The following is a 15,255-nucleotide window of genomic DNA, read 5'->3' as shown; positions in this document are numbered from 1 at the left end:
CTTTAAGTTATTCCACAATCGTAGAGGATCTTTTACCATGAGGTATTCAGATTTTAAATCCTCATGAAGGTGGTGATGAAGGAAAATCATTGCTTTTGCCCGATCCTGCTGGGATTCGGTATTTCCTTCAATGATGGTATTACTAAGACCCATAGCTTCCATATGGATCTCAACATCACCAGCCCATATTAAGTAATTCTTCCCCGAGATATCAAGGGCTGTGAAGTCTAACTTTGCAATATTTGACATGATAATATTATTATTAGAAATGTAATAGAAAGTAATACTTACTTTGCTTGTTTGAAGAAACAAGGTCTAATACCAATAGAATGGTAGAGACTCGTGCTGATAACGTGTTGTAAATATAATGTAATATAGAACTTAATTGATCTAGTTATTAAATGGAAGAGTAATGGAAGAGAATACTTCTTTCTCTTCTTTCTTCATACTTCAACAAATCATCATTATATGTTTTTATATACAGAATAATATCAAACGTAATGGAAGTATTAATTACTTATTAAAGACTAAATTGAATGTTATAATACATTCAGTCTTTAATGAAGCCGATGTAGCTTTCATTCTCTTCAGTTGGGTCATCCACCTTAAATGTTTCATAACAAGTTTCAAAATGTCTAATTACTTAATTAGACTCATTAAAAGAAAGGAACTAAAAGTGGAGAAACATAAGCCAACCCTAAACACCAGAAACGCGCGTGACCACACCCGATAAAAAGCATTCTCTACTGCCTCAAACTGTGACGGGGTGGCACACAAAGCGCGTGAATGATTAAGAGAAAAAAGATGGTTAAAGGTAGTGAAAAAAGAGAGAGAAAAAGCTTCTCACTTCTCTGGTTGTTGGTCTTACGATTTAGCCCTCCGTGTTTTCGTAAATTTTCTCTGTTATTCACTCTTCTCCCACACACTATCAATTACCAGCTGTGTGGGTGTCTCTCTCTCATGCGAGTCTCGCCATGTCTCGTGAGTGTCCCTTTAATCTCACAAGAATCAAATCTCCTGCAAAACAATTACTAGAATCATCAGTCACTCTCTTCCTCTCATGAATCGACACCACATAAATCCTCTTCTCCATCTTTATCAACGAATTAGAGACCATCATGCGCTCGCCCCGTATTGGCCAGATTCCGTCGCCCTCGCCGCTGCCTAGGATGCCAACTCCGCACTTCCACTCCACGGTGTCCGTACAGAAACTCAAGCGGTTCAACTTGCTGGTTCTGGTGTTTCGATTCGCCGCCTTTTGCTTCTCTCTCGCTGCCTCCATTTTCATGCTCACTAACAACTCCTCCACTGCCTCCAATTCGCTTCACTGGTACGACTTCGACGCTTTCAGGTACTAATCAGTAACTAAGTTAACCAATCCTATCCATTTGGTGGAAGAGAAAATGTAAGAGGTTTTTATTCGTTTACTATTACGGATTCAGTATTTATTTCACTAAATAGTTCCAGATAATGCTGGTTTTTGTTGAAGAAATTTTGAACATTCGCTCTTAGTTAATCAGCCTTAAAATCTTAACTCGACTTTGTAGATTCGTTCTCATTGCCAATGCAATTGTGGCGACGTATTCCCTCGTTGAGATGGGAGCCTCCGTTTGGGAAATCTCCAGAGGCGCCACTCTCCTACCCGAAATCTTTCATGTCTGGTTTGACTTTGGCCACGACCAGGTTCTCTTCCGATTTGATCTGTATTTTTATTAGCATAAGAAAGGATTCGCAATGGACGAAATGAAATCGTCAGTATTTGGTACTGCAGGCGTTCGCGTACCTGCTATTGTCAGCAAACTCGGCCGGGACCGAATTGGCAAGGATGTTAAGGGGATCGGATACGTGCAAGGCCGTCAACTCGTTCTGCATCCAGTCAGACGTCGCGATCGCCTTGGGGTTCGCTGGATTCCTGTTCCTAGGGTTTTCATCTCTGTTGTCGGGTTACCGGGTCGTCTGCTTTATCATCAACGACTCTCGTTTTCATCTTTAAAAGAGCTTGGAGGGAAGTTTGGGTGTGAAACGGATGTTTTTGCCATCGATTTTCCACCGTACGATTTGAAACCGATCGGGATAGGATGAGATTGTGAACGTGTATCATGATTTTCTTTGTGCCTGCTATAACCAGAGTTGTTGATAAAGGTGCGGTGCTTTGTTCCATGTAATAGACAAATCACCCAAAAGATGTTAATACTGCTGTGAGTGCTTAGTGATGTTAGTTAATACTACTGTGAGGGCAAAGCTTCTATTTTCATCTAAATACATAAAGTTATTCAAGGGAGTGTTAGTTTTCTACTTTTCTTGCTAAACTATGATTCCTAAACCACTAAAGCATCATTCATTATTCATCAATATCTTTATTCCCTAAACACCAATCCATACGAAAAATCCACTGCCTTCAATTCAATAACTACAACATTCAAATTTGATAGTAGGTAATGTGTCAATTGCCTTCAAATTTTGGCTCAGCCATCACAAAGTGGTAAGCAGTGACGAAGGCAATTATAAAAATGCCAAGAAAATTGGCAAAAAACCCCAAGTCTTGATCATTAATCATCTGCAGTATACCACAAATAACATAAGAACATGTCAGTAGTATCCAAGACTAAACGGTTTTATCAGTTCTATAATCTTTGTAAATACGGAATCAATTTTTCACAGCCGTTTTGAGATATGAAGTAACAGGCCCTTTAATTTTCAGAGTATGCCAACAAATTATAATCAAGAATCTTCCCTCGTTTCCACAGACCTTGTGACACTGGTTTCATGCTACATCTCACTCGAGATGACAGACATAATATGAGTATACAATTAACAAGGAACACTTCAGATGAAGAAGAGTAAATAACTAAATATAGTTAATCACATCTCTATGAAATCATACCAACTTGCAAAATTAATATTCAAATGCACTAAAAGTGCTTATATTATGCCTGTTGAGCACCAATGTTCTACAAGGGTGAGGGAAACAAAGAAACCAAGACAGACAAAGTTGTTTGTAGTATCAGTTGGTTGCTCTCAGACTAATGATATTTCCCGTTCCATACATATAAGCAACCCTCTACCTCCCCCAAGTTGAACCGTGGCCAACCAATAAATTGGAAGAAAACAACTGATGATATCTTATTTTGGCAAATATTGAAATAGGTATCCTACTTGGTAATACTCACTTGTACATACACTAATCAATAAAAACACGAATCCCAGTTCTGAATTCATACTAGGATTTCTAAAGACTAGATTTGCATCATCTATCACCTGAACTAATTTTAACCACTTACGATTCCTATCATGCAAGCATTTTCATCTAGGTTTCTCCCATTTGGCAGGATTAATAAACAAATACAATAAAGCCAAAGTTAAGGCGTCAGGATGCACTCTGTGGCCTAAAATAAAATTAAATCCAGTTTCGCTATACAGTTCCAAAAATTCTCAAATTATACTCAATTTCATCAATATAAGTTCGCATTATTTTAGAAAAATTTCTTCGCACCTGGCTATGAACCCAATTAGTCCAAGAGAACCTACCAACCACGCACAATCAATGCAGACAATGAAAAGATGTCGCAAACTAGACAACAATATTTATAACCACAAAGAGGAGACAAGAATCTAAAATGCGATATACATAAAATTCAACTCAATTGATGAACGATCGCAGTGGTATTCTAAGCCACGACCTCTAGATTCGGAGTCTAACGCGTTATCCACTCCGCTATGCGATCACACTTGTTCTCTTAGTCAACGGCTACGTATTGGTATATGAGACAAACAAGATTTCATACTTTACCAAGAAACTCGCAAACAACAACAACAAGACATCAACGCGGAGCGTATATACATCAAACATAAAGCATGGAAGATCAAGTTTCCATGGGAAATCCCTAAAATGCAAGTGTAGAAGGCAACGTAGAAACCTCAAAAATCTGCCTTCATGATTGCGCGCGAGTTCCATGGATATAAAAGAAAGAGATCGCGACGTACCTTTCTGTGTCAACACAGATCGGGAAAAGCCAAAGAAGAGACAAGATGTGAAGGTCTTAGGCACCAGAAATGTTATTAGGCGATCTGTTCGATTGCAGTTCTTCAGAAACAACTGCAAGCCTATAAAGCGAGTAGTGGGCCCGTGTATGTACCCTTCAAATTACTAGAAACTATGTCGAAGTGGACAAGCCCATTTTGATTATGGACCTGACTCACATAGTGTGGTCCATAATCAATTTTGTTTTTACCTGATAGGCTGATAGAGACAACCGGATAAGTGCATTAAGCCATTTAGGTATCACCTGAGAATGTTTTCAATAGGCTGAAAGTCTGAACCTATCCGTTTACGTAGCCTACACTCTAATCCATGTATGTTTTCGTATAAGCGCACTTGTTGTGAAGACTAAAAATTGTACATCGGTCTGACATAACCCAACCGAGTGATTTATAAGAAAAACTCAAGTTTTTTTCACATCAAAGACACTTTTTCTAGACCTAAATGCCATTAGCAATTACCCATGAAGAACAAATTTACGCGGATCAGTAGCCTAGAATGAACAATATCTTCAATGTTTGTGGGCTGAAAATTTCACGCTTGTAGTTATGAGAAAGCAAGGGGTTTCCTACTAGTGTTGGGAAGACAAGTTTTAAGGCCAAAAGGGATTGAAAGGGTTTGTTTGAGAATATTCTAACGACATATTCTAACGGTCATAAATTTTTTGGATAAATACAATGAATAAAAGTTGAGAGATGAGGGAATGAAGTGGAAGAGATCTTGGTAGTTGGTATTTTGAAATCAATATTCTACCATAGTTCTTTTTTATAGTAAAAGTATATGACCGTTGGAAAGTAATGCTTGAAATTTCGACCATTAGAATATTCTATACCTCTTTTTTATAGTAAAAGTATATGACCGTTGGAAAGTAATATTTGAAATTTCGACCATTAGAATATTCTATACTATTAGAATATGCCTTTAGCATATTTGCATCATATTCTAAACCTTTAAAATATTGCCAAGCATAATTTTCTACTCATTTGACATATGACCTTTGTAGACCTTTAGAATATTCTCAAGCATAATTTTATACTCATTTGATATATGACCCCTGTAATTTTGGGTCTCGAGATTATAAACGTTGGAGTCAACTTTTGGACCCAATTTAAAAAAATATCTAAATATCCTGTGATGAATATATATTTTACCGATTATATTATAGACGAACAAATTTATTTTTGACAAAATCATGTTTCAAGAAAATAATAATATAAAATCAATATACAAGAATTTATGGGGATTGTTTTTCAATTTTTTTGATCTTGCATTCTGTGAAGATCAAAAAATAAGTAAGTATAATTTCAAAACTTGCATGTATATAGGCCAAAATGGTCTGCCTTGTGTAAAATACAAAGCCAACAAAGACGGACACTCGAAAGAGTTCAGAACTTAATGCCTTGAGCATCTATGCGACAAAATTAAGGACGCAACAAAAATATACCAAGAGCAGTTGTGACCTGACGACCTTGGAGATTCTTCTCAGCACAATCATCTCTCCCTCTTCCACAGTTTCAGAAAATGTTTATGAAAACTACAAGTAGTTGCTCATATTTCAAGGGAAATACAGGAAAAAATCATATTCAAGTCAATCCTCAATACACTACGGGTGTTTACATAATTGACCATCTGCTCAAAAATTCCAAATGCTACCAAGATAAAGTAAAATAGAGAACTAATTTGTGCATCAAGATCCAAACTGGAGCAGAGGAGATAAACGCTTATACTATATTATCATAAAAAGAGTGACTTTGCGAGAAAAGGAAAAAAAAAAGTATTTGAAATTTGATTTCTAAGCTTCTGCCACCCCTTGTGCTTGAGGTAGTCTCTCTATGTTCTTCACAACCTTCTTAGTTGTTTCAGCCTCATCTTCCATTGCCTTTTTATTCTCAATCCTTGCAAATATTGGTTTAGGTTGAGCCATGACTTGACCACCTTTTAATCCTCCCCACTTGGTCTCGCTCTACAAATTCAAAGCCATGGGATCAATTTAGTATAATGAAATGCTGTGTATATATTTCAAATATCAGGAAAACATAAACAAGAGAGAGCGAGCGAGAGAGAGACCCAGGTTATGGCATCAAATTGATCCTTTGAGTAGCCAAGCTGTTGATATATTCTCCAACTTAAGCTTGGTGTAATTGGAGATAAAGCTATCGCTATGATCCTCACCACCTCCAAAATAATGACAAGATCCTGTGCCACAACCAAAGAAGAAAGACTGTTTAATGGCATGCTAGGGCGAAACAGATACAAGGTCAAATGGAGTCCAAAGTCTGATTATAAACACAAAATAAACAATATTATTATTTCAGCCACCTCAAGCTCGAACCATTCTTCAACTCATCTTAATTGACTGAGTAATTACAAGGTTGACAAAAGGAGCTTTCTTCAATTATTTTTTTATTCAAACATAATTGACAGTACAGTTTATGTGCTACCTTTGCAGCAGTTTCAGCATCTGCATCACCTCGCTTGAAAAGAGACCACGGTGCTCGCTCATCCATGTACAAATTTCCAGCATTACCAATCTCTTGCACAGCCTCACAAGCAGATGATAATGAGAACTTTTCATAATTAATTTGAGCTTTTTCAACCTGCAAAAGTTAAGGGAAGAAAACATTTGAAAAATTGAGAAGGTTGTGAAAAAATGCCAAGGACATATGCCCAATAACAATCTATATGCATACTGAACATAGAAACAAGTTCGGGGGAAATGCTTCCAAAAGTGATAGGCAACGTACACTATGAAATGATCTGTTTTACATTTTATATCTCATGATCATCATCATCAAACCTAAGAAATTTCGGTTGGATACATTAATCCATAAGAGAAATTAGTTGGAATCCAACATGTGGATATTTTTCAATTTGTTTCTAATTTTCTATCTAGAGATATACTCTCCACTACTTAGTTTTATTCTTCCACCATTCACTTTTGTTTCCTCTATTAGCGCTTACAGGGAGTGATGGAGAGGCGAACTTCCTACCCCATTTCATCTCCTTCCACCAATCCCTCCCTCCACTATCCAATCCTAAGTTGGGCGTCAATGTGTAAGCCCAGAACTTCATAAATTGTTGGACGCTTAGAAAACACCAACAGGTTTGTTCCATAAATCCTCAATTCAGTACGCTTCTACCATCACAGCTGAAAATCGACGAAAACAACATTCCATGAAACTAAAACATGTACTATTACAGAGACGAACTGCTAGGAGTCTACAAATCCAACATAGGTTTGCCATATTGGATAAGAGGAGATGTAAATTACGAATATTGGTAGAAAGGTGAGACGGAAGGACATTGAATCTATAGGATAAGTCAAGAGTGCAGCTTTTGATACCAATAAATGGTTGACACTTCATGTTATGAACTCTTACTAATTACTGTTTGAATTCATATAGCCAACCCACATTGTTTCGGATAAAGGCTTTGATGATTATGATTATTGTTCTCTCAGTCAGGGTTGGTTTTGAAGACTTGCAAGTCTGCCATAACACAGAATACCAGCCTGGAACCGAAGGGGTTAACCATGTTGATGGCACTGTCAAATCGGAAAAAATATAGAAGGATTCAGATTCACAAATGTACTCATCTAGGTTTTGTAAAATTACAGTCTGACATCAAGTCATTCCACCATTAGCTATTCAGATATACTTCTTGGGCAAAAGCATGAAAACACTTCAGAGACATTTTATACATCCATGCTCACACAGAAAAATAACTAAATTCCAAGCAGCCTTACCAACTTTTCCACAGCATCCTTGAGTGCACTTCCTTCGGCTGCAATAGTTGAATCAACCACCAAAGTTGATTGGCAGTTCTTTCTAAGAAGACCAAGAGTTCGATTAAGAAGGTTTCCTGCAAAATAATTCAATAATTCAAGTCGTGTCTTTATCCTAGTATCAGGATCAAAAAATATTAAGTTGTAAAGCAACTTAAATATCTGCCAAGTGAAACAATAAACTGAAAATTTATGCAGAGTACCTATGGTGTTGGCAAGATGAGCATTGACAATATTAATGAACCGCTCTTCTGAATAGTCCCCATCACTACCAAATTCAACCTCTCTGAGGAAGAAGTACCTAACAGCATCAGATCCAAAATTATGAACCAACTCATTTGGTTGGATTGTATTTCCCAATGACTTCCCCATCTTCATGCCATCCTAAAATTTCAAAATAAAAAGCATTGCTGCATGTAATAAAATTAGATGTATGAGAAATTTAAAATACAATAAAATAAGCACAACAAGCAATACATTTATTAAGCCCAACAAAAAATAAAGCTTCATCTTACAAAGAAATATATCTATTTATGTGACATTTTAACTTATCCAGTCAATACAAGACAAATTATAAACTTCCACACAGCATTTGAACTAGAAAATGCAACAATACAAGATTAAACAGAACGGTAATAGTACTCAACTGGAAACAGTAGATGAATACCAATACCTTTGTTTACTGGTCTGATTTGACACATAAGATCCTAGATACTCTTGCATTGAATTTTATAACAGAGAGTATTTCCAAGCAGTAGGTAGGGAAGAATGAAGGGAAAACACAACCACTCTTACCAATCAAAATGAAGTTTTATTGTCCAGAATTCTATGTTAAAAAATAAACATCATAGAGAAATTTGTTTTTCATAGTAGACCATCTAGTTTGATGTGAAGCCAGAAAAATAAAATAAAACAAAGTATGACTATTCTAAAAACAGCTTTTTGTCAGAAATGGACGGAGTTTCATACATGATACAATGACTCTCTACAACAATGAACAGTGACTTGAGGCATTAACTACTCAAACTCCATGGAAACCTTGTTGCTCATCAATGTTATTTGATACAATTTATTGGTCATAAAGAAAGGGAAATAAACACACACACACACACACAACACAAGTCTTATTTCTAGAAAGACAACTACAAGATCTTGAAATTCCGGACCTGGAAGTCCATGCCACATAATTTTTCATGCACATCAAATGCAATTAAAAAGAAATAAGGGTAGAGATACATAACTCCCCAAGCATGATACTGGCTCCAAATTATCATGAACACAATCTAGTGAATCTACTTTTTAGGGAGTCAATCAGCCTTACAAAGGTCCAGAAGAAAATGTAATCAACAGTATGGTTTTATGTTATGATATTTCAATACCTTTGTCAGGAACCCATGACCAAACACCGTCTTTGGAATTTTTAGTCCGGCGGACAAGAGCATGGCTGGCCAGTAAACGGCATGAAAGCGTAAAATATCCTACAAAAGAATAACAAGAATACATATCAGATACATCATACATCGGAAACTCAGAATTTATAATATGATTTGGGAGATTGAAGAACCCACTTGCTCAATAATCATTATCTGGGCCCCCAATCCCATACAATTTGGGGTCAGCTACATGAATCCCCAAGAAAAATAATTATATTTACAGCAGTGGCTAAAGTTCCACAATAATAGTGGCAACTTGATACAGCAGATATTATCACAATATTTTAAAAATAATGAAGGAGGGAAAGGAAAGTATTAACAACAAATATTTATGATATTTAGAAACACACAAAGGTAAGACAAGATTGTTAACAAGACACATGTCACAGAGAGAGTTTTCTATCTACTAATTGGACCCTCTGAAGATCAGATCCAAAGGTACAATCATTCGCAGTCAACAAGTACATAAAGACTGACACCTCCAGGGGAAAAAAGCACGAAGTTCGATATGAACAAATGTCATAGCAAGCCAGATTAAACAGCAACCATCATATGAAGATAAATGTGCCAAGATAATACTATAAATCACCCGTAAGCTCACAAATTGAAGAGGAATGGTGACAAACTCTCAACACGTAATTTGAGCCAAAGAGTACAGGCTGATCAATGGTGAATTGACTACCCTCAAGTCTTTTCTAAACAAATATCATTAAAAAGTCCACCAAATGCCTTCCTAGAGGCACATTTATAAATAGCATAATTAACTCCATAAATGGAAAATGAAGATTATTAGGCACCTGAAAAGTAACAAGATTACATACCTTTCCAATCAAATGTAGTGATGCAGGCCACCCGGAAGAAACTGCCCTTTGTAAATTAGGTTGTTCCATCTCCCCCAACAGAGCTGATATATATCTGTCCCAGGAAACAAAAGCTTCACTTAAGAATGAAAAACCAATAATTTTTTGTGAAAAACCCAAATTATTTTTCTATACAAATATTCCGCAACATACATGCAATGCAACACTTGCATGTTTTCAGAGATTGACGAATTAAAATGGTTAAGAATTCACAAGTAGGTTAATATGATTTCATTTATATAAGAAAGGACTATACCCAAGTAGAGCATCAAACCAAACATATATTGTTTGCTTGCTATCATTAGGAACAGGAATGCCCCAATCAACTGATGCTCGGGAAATGGAAAAATCTCTTAAGCCGCTTCTTACCCAATTTTGCACCTAACAAGATGAATACATAAATAAATTGGAGAGAAGTTAAATGAACAGAGAAAAAAGATTAACCATTAAGGATAAGTCCACAATGCTTAAACAAACCAATTCTCCGAAAAATAATGAATATAATTTCTCGGTCGTGGGGACGAAAAGAAAACCTATACAGAAAAGCAATTTTTTAAGGCCTAGAAGATCTAATCAAGAAACCCAAGCTGGTAGCTTGAAGGACTGCATCAAATCTAACATACCGGCTATCTAACAGATGATACCAGAGATTGGCAATAGCTCTGAAAACAATGACACAAAAACCCAACTGAACAAGATTCTGAATTGGTGGTCTTCTATGGTTCTGCCCCAAATTCTCACTGCCCAAGTGTAATCCTTCTTAATTTATATGCTCACCTCTAACCGACATCTATAAAATCCATGCAGTGAATAACTCTTTCATACTCTTATAATTAGAATTCATAGAACTGTTAAGGAGAAGTAAATAACATACTCTATCACAAATGAGTGACAAGAAAGGCTTAAGACCAATAATTTTTTGAAAAATGAGACATCAATTATATTAACTTTCTATGGAGAAAAAAAGCCACACAGTGATCATTAACGTAACAATCTGGAGCAATGTATAACCTTATGAAAATTATTAAATCAAAAGTATCCCAAAGCTACTTTGTTAGATATTTCATATTGTTTATAGAATGAAACTCAGCAAGCAGAAATTATATCTAGGTTCTAACCAACCTATACTACTCGTTGTAAGAAGTATATTCAAAACAACCAGAAAGTGAGATTAACTCTCAAAATCATGCCTGGCGAGCTTTGATACGTGACATAGCATCCTGCTAGTTGACATTTTTTCGCAGTAAACAGTCACCCTCTTGTGAATTAAGTACAACAAAAGTAACATTCACTGGTTCCTTAGAAATTCAATTAAACAGCTCACCAACATGAGAGGGTACTACATATATTTTTCCCCTTGCAAGTCCAAAACCCCTCAACCACCATGGAAACCTGTACCCGTGCAGCACTCGTTTTTTATTTTATTTATTTTATCCATTACCAGAATAACTATAGCTCCTACATGTCTGACAACAAAAGATGCGTGTAAATTGCACATTAGACAAGAGAGCCAATAAGTTCTGATTCCTGAATCATCAGTTTAAAATTCGTAGGTAGTAAGATAATAAGTTAAATGCAACCATTTAAGTTCTTACGGAAAGTCCCTTGAAAAATAAATGACGTAATATGTTTATAAAGCAAAGTAAAATCTAAAGCTTCAAAAAAGCAGACATGATTTCCATTGTCCCACCTCATTCAAACGAAATGACGGTTGCACGAAATCAGGATTTTGTGCCAAGATATCTTCTAATGATTTTTGATACTTTGACAATGCGAAAAAGTAATTTTCCTCCTTCCGTTGAACACATGGCTTTAGGTGCATAGGACAACAGTTGTTTTCAAGTAGCTCCTTCTCATCCTGTATAAGCACAGAGCTGACTAAGTAAATGTATGCAAGCCATACAAATAGACAAGCTATCATTGATTAATATCCTACATAGAAGAGGAAAGCGGACAAGAATGCAAATAAGAAAACAATAGCGAAACTTCAATGTCATAAAATCCTAGTCTATTATTAAATGATTAAATCCTTCAAGAACAATTGGCAGTGGATGACCCATTTAATCTCAATATAACCCTAAACACAAACACATAAAAATTACATATACAGGCAAGGAATTACCTTATACTCCTCACAGTTGATACAGTAAAGCCCCTCATAGTTTGCATGGTAAATGTCACCTTTGGCTAGCACCTTAGAATAGAATTCCCTCACCAGTGCTTCATGCTTGGGGTCAGTTGTCCGAATGAACCTGTCATAAGCTATGTCTAGCTACAAAAGCAACCATCCGAACATAGAAACACGAGACTTAATTACTTCAGTCAAAAGATTAAAAACCAATCATGCTTGGTATATAAAAAGAGAAAGAATTAGTGAATTACATCTTTCCAGAGAGCCTTGTACGCTTGTGAAATGACATCACAGTGTTCGGTTGGGGTAGAACCAAGAGCAGAAGCAGCAGTAGCAATCTTCTCCCCATGCTCATCCGTGCCAGTTATGAATGTAACTTTCTTTCCTAAAAGCCTCTGCAATGAAAATTAGCTTCATATCATTCAGACGAATTGTAAATCAGAAAAGTTTTTTTTTTCCCCGTAAATTGTTTAATTGAAATCAAACCCAGTTACCCAGAACACTGTTCCGTTCGACGGAGTACCTGATATCGAGCAATAGCATCGGCGGCGATGGTGGTGTAAGCACTGCCCATGTGAGGAGGGGCATTCACGTAATAAAGTGGAGTTGTGACGACAAATGGTTCAGTAGAATCTGCTTTATTTGAATTTTCACTACCGATACTGCAAGTACAAAACATGGCGGCTCTTCTGGTTGAAGATGCATTGGAAAAGAAGAGATTTTGACGGAAATTGAGGACATTTTTGAAGATAATAGCTTTACAATTGGAGGCACAAAAGGGGTTTAATAAGGAGATACTGTTGTGAATCGAGTAGTTTATTCGCGCTGATGCCGCCATTCCTTCTCTTCAACGGCCTTTGGAGACCAAATCCAGTTGATTTGTATTCTCACTCGTCACTGGAAGCTTATCCCTACCTCAAAACGGGGATGGTGATACAGCTCATGATGGGCCCTGCAGCTAAAGTTGTAACTTCTACTTTTAAAAGCCCAGGCCCAAATAGTTAGTTCAAAGCACACCCCCGTATACACCGCCATGTATTTCCAACTATGGTTTCACTAGCTTTAGCTTTTCAGTAAAACCTTGAATATGAGGAGAATTCAATCACTCTTTCACAAGTTCCACCTGGCAGGAGGCTCAAGCAAAGAGTTTTTGAATCTGAAAAGTGCTAGCCTGCCAGGGCACAGAGAATCTGACCCAATTCGAGCAAAATGGGAAGACAATATGAGGACAAGCCAGATGGCAAAAGAGAAAATAGAGAGAAAATAGAGAAAATAGAGATGAGAACATTTGACATCAACTTTGACATTTGACAGAAGCTGGCCCAAGGCCCGATTCATATGGGTCCAAGCCGGGCTTGGGCTGTCAATTTTGTCCCAAATTCGACCTGACAATCAAATGATCAATCCATAGCTAGGCCCAAAATTTTCGAGGCCCAATGCTGAGCCTTACCGAGAGGAAATTTTATCTACACACCATGAAAACACGATTTTTACATCACTTTAAAAAAAAATTTATAGTTTACACAAATATCCTTGTATGCAATGACATATTAACCCTTAAACTAAAAATTTAAAATAAATAATTTTTACATATTTAATTAGAGACCACCAAGTTTACACAAAAATTTTCAAAAGAAAAAAAACAACACATGCTATAGTTTTTCTAGCAGAAAAACAACACAGTCCTGTTGTTTTTCTGGATGAAAAACAACATGTCTCTGTCTTTTTTCTAGAAGAAAAACAACACGCCTGTACCGATTTTTAGAGAGAAAATGGGACATGGTTTGTTGATTTTTCATTTCAATAGTTTTTAACACAAAATCAACATATGGAGTATAGTTATACACACCCACTAATACTATGTAACAATTACTTTACCGATCTTGTTGGATTTGAGAGATTTTCAATAGAAATACACATATTAGAGAGATTTACAAATTGAATTGTGGGTTAAATATGTGTGTAAACTTAACACTAATATTTCTAGTATTGTATAAAACAAGGGTAATTTGATATTTTCACTATAATTTTAAGTGTAAACTTATAATGGAAGGTTAAACAAATGCGGGGATATCAGCCCTCGTTTTGATGTTGGTGTGAAGGAGTCGTTTTGATGTTGGTGTGAAGGAGATTGAAGGTTGGACTGCTAGGTTGCTTCCTTCTAGACAGGTAAGTACAAAAAGGATATTATAGTTGTTTCTCTCAATTTCCTTTTTTGGTCTGCATGTAAGACATCTGTGAAGATGAACCAAAGTTAGCATAATTGGTACTGAGGACTTCGCTTCGTCAATTTGTCTTCATTTTTCGATGTTGCTTTTCATCTCACTGTAAAACTGCCCTATTATTCAATGTCACCTAATGACATTTTCACACTGTCTTCGATGATTGAAAATTTTTAGTTTGGATATATTGTGCTGACAACTTCTGCTGGAATCATGGACCACGAAGAGGCTAGAAGAAAGAATGTTGGTGGCAAAGTGCTTGGTTTCTTTTATTAGGCTGGATTTATTGGGAGATGGAATGAGTTTTATTTTTTAAGAAGTTTGTTCTTACTGCTTTTGAGGAGTTTTTCCTTTGTACTTTGGAACTAAACAGGAGTGCTAGTGGTAGTTGTTTAGTGTTATTTAAAACAATTTGTTAATCTTGCTTTAATCCATATTCTGGAACTACTGATTTTGGTTTTCTCTTCAATGGCTTGCATTGTTCATGGATGGTTAGTGTTATATGCAGCTGCTATTTAATCTGTACAGAGATGCTCAAGTGTGAATAAGTGAGCAGGAATGCAGGATCATATTCTCTGGTAATTCATTTGACACACTGCCAGAGATCATACATAACCATGTGAAATGCATCAAAACTCTTTGTGAATGAATTCCACTGGAAGGATCATATCCATTGCCATTGTAGTAAGAATACTAATTCACCTCGACTGTCCCATCCTGCAGTGAGAAGTCTTCAAAGGATGATGATAGCTCGTCCTATCATCCTCCTTTAGCTTGTAAACATCA

At 36.4% G+C, this 15,255-nt stretch overlaps 3 protein-coding genes and 1 non-coding gene across 4 annotated transcripts; 1 reads left to right on the top strand and 3 right to left on the bottom strand.

Moving 5' to 3' along the window:
• Positions 1-882: 882 nt before the first annotated feature.
• On the top strand, positions 883-2,279 carry LOC120004941 (CASP-like protein 4C1). Its single transcript, XM_038854302.1, has 3 exons — positions 883-1,351; positions 1,548-1,683; positions 1,772-2,279. The coding sequence occupies exons 1-3, from the start codon at positions 1,119-1,121 to the stop codon at positions 1,991-1,993; spliced, it is 591 nt and encodes a 196-aa protein (XP_038710230.1). The 5' UTR covers positions 883-1,118; the 3' UTR covers positions 1,994-2,279.
• A 58-nt stretch (positions 2,280-2,337) lies between these two features.
• Positions 2,338-2,557, bottom strand: LOC120004942 (dolichyl-diphosphooligosaccharide--protein glycosyltransferase subunit 4A-like). Its single transcript, XM_038854303.1, has one exon. It carries the CDS (start codon positions 2,555-2,557, stop codon positions 2,444-2,446), a length of 114 nt encoding a protein of 37 aa, XP_038710231.1. The 3' UTR covers positions 2,338-2,443.
• A 1,095-nt stretch (positions 2,558-3,652) lies between these two features.
• On the bottom strand, positions 3,653-3,725 carry TRNAR-CCG. The gene has a single exon. It is a non-coding gene; the product is annotated as a tRNA-Arg (tRNA).
• A 1,800-nt stretch (positions 3,726-5,525) lies between these two features.
• Positions 5,526-13,145, bottom strand: LOC120004790 (methionine--tRNA ligase, chloroplastic/mitochondrial). Its single transcript, XM_038854090.1, has 12 exons — positions 12,771-13,145; positions 12,499-12,642; positions 12,239-12,388; positions 11,807-11,974; positions 10,373-10,497; positions 10,078-10,171; positions 9,203-9,301; positions 8,027-8,207; positions 7,785-7,900; positions 6,481-6,636; positions 6,107-6,235; positions 5,526-6,002 (listed from the first exon to the last, which is right to left on the bottom strand). Exons 1-12 carry the CDS (start codon positions 13,083-13,085, stop codon positions 5,832-5,834), a joined length of 1,848 nt encoding a protein of 615 aa, XP_038710018.1. The 5' UTR covers positions 13,086-13,145; the 3' UTR covers positions 5,526-5,831.
• Positions 13,146-15,255: the final 2,110 nt, after the last annotated feature.

Source organism: Tripterygium wilfordii, chromosome 9, assembly GCF_013401445.1.
Source record: "Tripterygium wilfordii isolate XIE 37 chromosome 9, ASM1340144v1, whole genome shotgun sequence".
Lineage (NCBI taxonomy): Eukaryota > Viridiplantae > Streptophyta > Magnoliopsida > Celastrales > Celastraceae > Tripterygium > Tripterygium wilfordii.
The sequence above is the reverse complement of the archived record's forward strand: the minus strand, read 5'-3'. Positions and strand labels throughout refer to the sequence as shown.

Bases quoted from the DNA above. Each gene is read 5' to 3' on its own strand.
- LOC120004941 (XM_038854302.1), top strand. From the start codon at position 1,119: ATGCGCTCGCCCCGTATTGGCCAGATTCCGTCGCCCTCGCCGCTGCCT. The intron at 1,352-1,547 runs GTACTAATCAGT...TCGACTTTGTAG, and splicing joins TACGACTTCGACGCTTTCAG to ATTCGTTCTCATTGCCAATG. The intron at 1,684-1,771 runs GTTCTCTTCCGA...TTGGTACTGCAG, and splicing joins TTGACTTTGGCCACGACCAG to GCGTTCGCGTACCTGCTATT.
- LOC120004942 (XM_038854303.1), bottom strand. From the start codon at position 2,557: ATGATTAATGATCAAGACTTGGGGTTTTTTGCCAATTTTCTTGGCATT.
- LOC120004790 (XM_038854090.1), bottom strand. From the start codon at position 13,085: ATGGCGGCATCAGCGCGAATAAACTACTCGATTCACAACAGTATCTCC. The intron at 9,302-10,077 runs GTATGTAATCTT...ATTCTTTTGTAG, and splicing joins CACTACATTTGATTGGAAAG to GATATTTTACGCTTTCATGC. The intron at 6,236-6,480 runs GTAGCACATAAA...GTTGTGGCACAG, and splicing joins ATGCTGAAACTGCTGCAAAG to GATCTTGTCATTATTTTGGA.